The following is an 8908-nucleotide window of genomic DNA, read 5'->3' as shown; positions in this document are numbered from 1 at the left end:
TCTTTTTAATTTTGTCTTTTTACTTTTTTTTTATTAGATTTCGTATTCAAGATTATATTGTAATTTTATTTTATTTTTACAAAGATGATGTCATTTATTTTACTTTTTTCCCATTTTTGGCCAAAACCATATCACCTCGACGACACAAGAACACTTCAGATCTTTTCTTGCAGATTGATTTTGCATCTATAGTGCACTTTATACATAATCTAACGTGTATAAAATCCACGTCACCTATGTATAACGTGTATATATCATAGTATAATACAGGATGCAATGTCCATAATGTTTGGTTTCATTTTTGGGCAATTCTCGAGTCAAAATAAAATACATCCAATATTTGTCTACTATTTTTTACACCTTATCTGTCTAACTTTTTTTGTTTTTGAACTTTTTATGTATAATATATATATACACTTATATATATAAATATAATATAAAAAAATATGATATGACAATGAACAATGATTTTTTTTTTCAAAAAATACAATATTAAACATACAATATTTATATATATACATATATATATATACAAATATATAAAAGAGATACTATTTGACAATGAATAGTAATTTTTGTCTCCTAAATCCCAACATAAAATCTACACCAGTTATTGTAAAATATTTTAAATTATCTCATAACACAAATTCAAACATACTATCTATCTCCAACGTACACTTCGTTTCTGTGTCTATTTCTAAAACACAAAACAGAACACTCAAAAAACAAAACCAAACACAGTGGTTGATTATAATATATAGATACAGTCCATGTGAGCCATGCAAGTGATAAAGCATTTGTGTGACTCAAACCATGCACATGAAGCATAACCATGCAGATGAACAAGAGGAAACATCTCAACAAGAAGTAAATCAACTTGAACTTTGATTGCTCATTGTAAAGCTGAATGTTTCATAAAGATGATTTTTGGATACTTGTTCTTACCACCAAATTTGCCTATCAGCAGCATATTTCAGACAAATTTTTTCTATCTTGACTAGGAAAGAATTCAAGAAAACCGAACGGATTACCGATGGACGACAAGGTATATATTCAGCTGCAGTCAATAGTTGTCTGTATCTACTTGCTGTTTATTTCTCGATGATGCAAATTCACCATCGGTTTTATGGTGCACGGTACTGCTAATGCTGTTGGTGAAAACATATTGCGGTAGTGCTGGAATTCCACCAGGGAACATCAAAGCTCCGGTACTCCTCCCCAGACCTACTTTGGTTTTATCCCTGAATGAGTTTTCGGGGTAAGTTTGGCTTGATATATTCGAACTAATTCCCAGCCCCTGATGAAGTGGAACCGGAAATCCAATACCTGAAGTTGCTGTTTGAGAGCTGTTTTGAGCAAGGAACCCCACAGTTCTGCAGCTAATCTGAGGAAAATTTCCATGTTTTTCTGCAGGCTGGAATGCAGGAAATCCATGATAACTATTTCTTGCATCCATCAATTTTCCAACTTCTGTCTCTGAGCCTAAAACATTCCTTGGCATGCTTGCATTGATATGATCGTTCAAAGAGATACCGTTCCTTTGATTTTGAAGTTGTGGTTTTGGTAAGACAGCAGGTAGAGTCAAGAACGGTGCAGAAGCTACTGGATCAGAATCGGTGGATAAAACTATTTGAGTCTTTGTAGGTAGCGGTTTAGTTTCATCACCTTTGTGGGGTTCATTTGATTCAACAGCTTTAGAAAAGTTGTTTACATCAGATGTCAGATTGCTTTTCTTGCTCGTCTTTGATGATTGCCTGGACCGTTTCTGAGTTTTCACATCGGGCTGGATTCTGTTCTGAGGCTGCTGCACTTTCTTCTTCTGAGAAGATCTGCCTTTCTTCTTTACCGGCGCTGGAGTTGGCCTAGACGCGACTAACTTTCTCATCTCTTGCCACATCTGTTGTGACACGCCTTCTCGAGCAACTTCAAGTTCATGTATTAAAGATGCAGAGAATGCCTTGAGATCATCCAACATTGCCGTCTCTTTGGCATTGAGGCTGAGACTTTTCTTATTCTTTATATTCTTCTTGACTACTGGAAGTTTCTTTGGTTTCTTCGGCTGAGTGTTCTTTTTCTTGCTTGATTCGACTTTCTTTGGGGCAGCTTCCGCAGATTGGAAGTGGACACTGTTATTAGTATCAGGATTACTGTGCTGAAGACGTACAGGAGCATCACTTATTTCATCATTTTCGGGCAAAACTAAGTCGTTAACTAGATTATGCTTCTTGTCAACTCGCTCACCACTTGTTTTTGAATCATCGGTTGAAGAGTCTCCCTCATCCCCCTTCCTCCTGAACTCCCACCGCTGCTGGAATTTCTCGTCATGGTTCATTATCAAGAAGAAGACAACTCCCAAATCTATTAACTTCACAAACTAGGGAATCAAGAAAACGCAAAACGACTAATTTAGCAACTCAACCACCCGAAGAACTCAACTCTAAATCAATGCATCTGCTCCGGGCAGCAATGAGGATTCAGATTCAATCCAAAGATCAACAACCAATGATTCCGGCAGGAACCCTTTAGGACATAAGTTAAGCTCTTCTCGTTGACATCCTATGAAAGTACTAAACTTTCTCATCTGTGTCCCCTCTCATCAAAACAGCATCATGAGGCTGGAGATACTGTCCAGAAAATGCTAGTTAAGACTTAAGGCCATGACAGCTTCTAATGAAATAGGAGTAACGGAGAGAAACACCATCACCAACAAAAGCCATTTTTATCAGTATTTGTTCCAATCATTCTTATGAAAGATGAAATCAGACAATGGTGAAAACAACACCTCCCCAACCCACAGAACACACACACATATGTATATGAAAGAGGACATATCCAACCATGTAAACAACATACATACAGAATTCAAGAATTATAAAGATTTGTCAACCCCTCAAACATCTGATTAGCACAGAAAAAAATCACAGCCAGAAGGAACAAACTTAAAACTCAGCACCCCACCCCACCCACTAAGAAGAAAAGGGCAGAACAAGACCTTTCAAGAAAAGCATGAGAAAGGAAAAGAACAGAGCTAATGGCACAGGAAACGACAGAAGCACACTTACCATAAGACAGAGCAGATGAATGAAACAGCAGAATTCACACAACAAAAACCTTCCTCATCCCCATATATCTCTCCGTTTCAGTGATAGCTACATCTTACGGGTCAGCATTTATCTCCAACCCTCCACTCTCTAAAAGGAAGCAGAAGAAGAAGAAGAAGAAAAAGGAAAAAAAAATATGATCTTTATGCGTGGAAGCTTTCTATCTGAGCAGTGCTTTTCTGTCTTTGGATGGAATATTAAATTCTGTGTGATGGTGTGAGTGGGATTATACCAATAGTCGATAACCACATTCAATGATGACATTAATGTTTATCTTGATTGCATATATGTCTCTGATTCTTGTTTTCAGAAACTTTTTCAGATTTTTTTCACTTTAAGAAAATATCCTAACCCCATATGATTATCTGAGTGTCGGATTTGATGATGCCGTTTATATGAATTTATATCTACATAAACTATCAGACATTAAATTACACATAATATTTTTATTATACGTTAATTCAAGAATTAACAACTTATTTGAATAAAAAATGCACATGGTTAGCATGGAATTTCCCCATTCTGTCTCTGTTTCTTGTTCCTGAGATAGTTGTTTCCTTGATTCTTTTTACTGTAAATGTCATAAAAAAACTCACATTTGTATTGTTGTTTACCAACCCCACCACTTAATGTTGGGAGAGGAATAATATCAGAGGTTGTTTTGCTTTCTTTGGTTGGCCTTTTTTGCCATTTCTATACTCAACTTTCCTTCTTTCCAAATTTCAATAAGAATCTGTCTACTTAGATATTCTGGTCTAAGGCTTTTAATTATCATGTTAATGTTATAAACATAGAGAAATTTTAAATTTATTAGCTTATCACTCCTAATAAAATATAATGAAAATAATATATGTATTTCTCCAAATCACTTTCTTATTCTCTCTAAAAATCCATCTACAAATGAAATACATGATGGTATTAAAAATGAATATCAAGAGGTGTATACATTCAAATATACATATTATATATAATACTCCCCCTTGAATGCATACCTCTTTATCATATGCATCCTGTCTCGTTAGAAACCTTGTTTGGAAAAACCCAATGGGATAAAAATCAAGACTAAGGAAAAGAGTACAGTTGTATAGTCTCCCCCTCAATTGAAGCAGATATCTTCGAGGTATCGCATGCCAATATTACGTATGAGTTGTTTGAACACCTTTGTTGGTAATGCCTTCGTAAACAAATCTGCTAAGTTTTGAATTGATGAAATTTGTTTAACATCAACTTTGCCTTCCACTTGAAGTCGTGAGTGGAGAAAAATTTTGGTGATATGTGCTTGGTTCTGTCGCCTTTAATATAACCATCCTTAACTTGGGCAATGCATGCCGCATTATCTTCATATATTACTGTGGGACACTTCTCGATTGATTCCAATCCATATGATTCATGCACATGATATATTAGTGATCTAAGCCATACACATTCACGCTCAACCTCGTATAATGCAATTAATTCTGCATGATTTGATGAGGTGGCTACCAAAGTCTATTTGGTTGAACGCCATGAAATAGCAGTTCCACCATACATGAATACATATCCAGATTGAGATATAGCTTTATGTGGATTAGATAAATACCCCGCATCTGAATAACCAACTAATTTGGTTGTTTTGGCATCATCATGCCTTTCAAAATATAGTCCCATGTCACTTGTTCCACGTAGATAACGTAGAATGTGTTTAACACCATTCCAATGTCTCTTTATTGGTGCTGAACTATATCTTGCTAGTAGATTAACTGAAAATGCTATATCTGGTCGGGTATTATTAGCAAGATACATCAATGCACCAATTGCACTGAGATATAATAATTCTGGACCCAAAATCTCATTTTTATGTGCTGGAGGATGAAACAGATCTTTATTAACATCAACTGATCGAACTATCATAGGTGTACTCAATGGATGAGCTTTGTCCATATGAAAACGCTTAAGGACTTTTTCTATATAGTTCAATTGATGAAAGAAAATTCCACCCTTAGAACTGCAGGCCGAGACAATACTTTATAGTGCCTAAATCTTTCATCTCAAACTCACTTTTTAAGTAATCAACTGCTTGTCGAATCTCTTCAAGAGATCCAATAATATTCAAATCATCAACATACACAACTATGATTATAAATCGCGACTCTGTCCTCTTTATGAATAAACATGGACTTATTTGATTATGGCAAAATCCTTTCTTTATTAAGTACACACTAAGACGATTGCACCACATACGTCCTGATTGTTTAAATCCGTACAAGGACCTTTTCAATTTGATGGAGTACATATGACGAGACTTTGACTGTAATGCTTCAGGCATTTTTAATCCTTCTAGGATTCTCATATATATATCTGTATCCAATGACCCATACAGATATGCAGTTACCACATCCATAAGCTGCATTTGCAGCTGTTCAATTACTGATAAACTGATCAAAAATCTAAGTATGGTTGAATCCACTAGAGGTGAATATGTTTCAGTATAATCAGTTCCGGGCTTTTGAGTAAAGCCTTAGGCCACGAGTCTAGCTTTGTACCTCACAACTTTATTTCGTTCATTTCTCTTGCGTACAAACACCCACTTATAGCCAATAGGTTTGACATCTTTTGGTGTTGGTATTGGTCCAAATACTTCTCGCTTATTTAGCGAGTCTAGCTCATCTTGTATGCATTTTTTCAACTTTTTCAATCATTTCGATGTCTACAGTTTTCCATAGTTTGAGGATCATTTTCATCTTCATCCATGATTTGGATGGCTACAGACTAGGCAAAAATATCATTCATTTCAATTTCTTTTCGATACCAACCTAAACTATTATGGGCATAATTAATAGACATCTCGTAACTGTCCTCAAGATCTTGCTCATTACTTTTAGAGTCATCAAATGAAACCGCTTCAGGGATTTTATTCTTTGGGCACTAGTGGTCACATTAGCATCGTGATTAAATGAGACGATATGTTCCTTTCTCTTTCGAGAATTTGCATCTTTAGAGCCACGTGGTCTACCACGCTTCCGGCGTATTTGTGACTCAGATTCGTTTGATTTATTAAGAATCGCTTCAGGGACTTCTATACGAGCTGGAATATTTTCAGCCGAAATATGTGATTTTGTGACCCTTTTGGTATCTACCAACGCTTCTGGTAGCCTATTTGCAACACTTTGCAAATGTATGATCCGTTGAACTTCAAGTTCACTATCATTTGTCCGTGGATCCATAAAAGACATAGATGTTGCATTCCATGCAATATCTTTCCTTTTAATCTCGTTATCTACTCCCCCTAATGTCAGGAAAACTGTCTCATTAAATTGACAATCCAAGTACCTAGCAGTGAATTGATCACCGATCATTGGTTCAAGGTACCTAATGATTGAGGGAGACTCAAAACCAACATAAATTTCCAGTCTCCGTTGTGGCCCCATTTTAGTTCGTTGAGGAGGGGGTATCAGGACATACACTGCACAACCAAACACCTTTAAATGAGATATATTTGGTACTCTTCCGGAGACCAATTGTAATGGAGAAAATTTATGATAAGCGGTAGGTCTAAGATGAATTAGAGCTACTGCATGCAAAATTGCATGCCCCCATGCCGATGAAGGCAATTTTGACCTCATCAATAAGGGTCTAGCTATTAATTATAACCATTTAATTAACGAATCTGCCAGGCCGTTTTGAGTATGTACATGAGCAACTGGATGCTCTACAACTATCCCAATTGATTGACAATAATCATTGAAGGATTTAGAAGTAAATTCTCGCGCATTATCTAACCTTATCCTTTTTATCAGGAAAATGAGCCCTCAATTTAATAATTTGGGCTAACAGTCTTGCAAAAGCAATATTTCGTGTTGACAACAAGCTTACATGTGACCAACGTGTTGATGCATCAATCAACACCATAAAGTATTTAAATGGCCCACATGACGGTGTTATTGGCCCGCATATGTCTTGTTGAATTCGTTCAAGAAACATAGGAGATTCTACATTCACTTTGTGATAGATGGCTTTGTAATTAATTTTTCAAGAGAACAAGCCGAATATATAAAATCACTTTTAACAAATAACTTCAGGTCCTTTAGTGGGTGTCCATGTGAATTTTCAATGATTTCATACATCATTGTTTTACCTGGGTGGCCAAGTCTATCATGCCACAAAGTAAAAATACTTTGATCAACTAACTTCAGGTTAGTGATACTATGTGTTTCAATGGAGCTTATCAATGTGCCATATAAACCAGAGGTATATGTTCTCATTCTTTCTAAAACTTGCTTTTGGCCAGTTTTATATGTTGTAAGGTACAGATATTCGATACCATTTTCATTCATGGTTTCAATATGAAAACCATTTTGTCGAATGTCCTTGAAACTCAATAAGTTCTTTTGTGATTTACTAGAATATAAGACATCATTGATATGTAATCTTGTTCCTTCAGGTAACAAGATTGTAGCTCTTCCGGAGCCTTCAATAAGATTACTAACTCCTGAAATAGTACTCACATTTGTTCTTATCATTAACAAACTTGAGAAAAAATTCTTGTTTCTCAAAATTGTATGCATAGTGGTACTGTCAACAAGACAATGCTCCTTGTCATTGAGATTTGTAATGGCTTGATCCATTCTATATAAATGAGATAGACATATAATAAGTAAAAGAAAACTTCATTCATAAAATATAAAAATATTACAAGATTAAAAGAAATACCCTAACAATGAAAGTAAAAATAACTGAATAATAGAAATATACTAATAATATTTGGGATAAATCTAATCAACAAGCATGTTGAAATCCTCTGTAATGTCACCAAACTGTAAGGGTAGCTCAGGGAGATTTTTATCATCATTTTCAATAGACTCAAAAAAATCTGAAGTATCCATGTGGGTATTGACTGAGATTCCAACCTCAACAAGATTAGTCTCGACATCTTTACCCTTTGCTTTCACAAAAGCCTGGTATAATTTGACCAAATATTGTGCCGTACGACAGGTACGGGACCAATGTCCAGACATCCCACATCTATGGCAAAGATCTCCATTTGTTGTTTTCTCTTGTTGATTCTTTGCCTTGTTCCCATTGTTCTTCTAAGTATTGGGATTAATCCATGTATTACGACGATCATTACCGCGACCACGACCACGACTATAAGAATGGCCCCATGGTGAGTCATGGTAACGACCACGCCCCTTTTGTGAAGAAGTAGCATTTGCTTCAGGCAATGCCGCTGAAATTTCAGAAAGTGGTTTGGAACCTGTGGGTCGGGTGTGATGGTTATTCAACAAAAGCTGATTATTTTCTTCTGCAACAAGCAGGCATGAAATCAACTCTGAATAGGTTTTGAACCCACGTTCCCTATACTGCTGCTGGAGTATAAGGTTGGATGCATGGAAAGTAGAAAATATTGTTTTCAACATTTGTTCATCCGTCACATCTTCTTCACATAACCTCAATTTTGATACAATTCGAAACATTTCAGAATTATATTCAGCAATCGTTTTGAAATCTTGCAGTCGCAATTGTATCCACTCATATCTTGCACGTGGTAAGATTACAGTCTTTTGATGGTCAAATCGATCTTTTAAACTTTTCCAGAGTTGGAAAGGACTTTTTACTGTTAAATATTGAGACTTCAGGCTCTCATAAAGATGGTGACAAAGCAAAATAATTGCTTTAGCACAGTCTTGCTCAGAAGCAATAGTATTTTCTTTTATTGTTTCTCCCAATTTGCTACTTGCCAAATGTAGTTCGGCATCAAGAACCCATGATAGATAGTTTTTTCCAGAAACATCAAGAGCAACGAAATTTAATTTTGTGCGATTGGCCAT

General features: G+C 35.8%; 2 protein-coding genes across 2 annotated transcripts; both read right to left on the bottom strand.

Moving 5' to 3' along the window:
* On the bottom strand, window positions 823-3441 carry LOC105157957. Its single transcript, XM_011074518.2, has 2 exons — window positions 3063-3441; window positions 823-2624 (listed from the first exon to the last, which is right to left on the bottom strand). The coding sequence occupies exon 2, from the start codon at window positions 2330-2332 to the stop codon at window positions 1064-1066; it is 1269 nt and encodes a 422-aa protein (XP_011072820.1). The 5' UTR covers window positions 2333-2624; window positions 3063-3441; the 3' UTR covers window positions 823-1063.
* On the bottom strand, window positions 8168-8908 carry LOC105158908. Its single transcript, XM_011075824.1, has one exon. It carries the CDS (start codon window positions 8906-8908, stop codon window positions 8168-8170), a length of 741 nt encoding a protein of 246 aa, XP_011074126.1.

This window comes from Sesamum indicum, linkage group LG1 (assembly GCF_000512975.1).
Source record: "Sesamum indicum cultivar Zhongzhi No. 13 linkage group LG1, S_indicum_v1.0, whole genome shotgun sequence".
Lineage (NCBI taxonomy): Eukaryota > Viridiplantae > Streptophyta > Magnoliopsida > Lamiales > Pedaliaceae > Sesamum > Sesamum indicum.
Note: the sequence above shows the minus strand (reverse complement) of the source record. Positions and strands in the feature narration are given on the sequence as shown.

What these genes read in the sequence shown, in the direction of transcription:
- LOC105157957 (XM_011074518.2), bottom strand. Translation starts at nt 2,332, where the DNA reads ATGAACCATGACGAGAAATTCCAGCAGCGGTGGGAGTTCAGGAGGAAG.
- LOC105158908 (XM_011075824.1), bottom strand. Translation starts at nt 8,908, where the DNA reads ATGGCCAATCGCACAAAATTAAATTTCGTTGCTCTTGATGTTTCTGGA.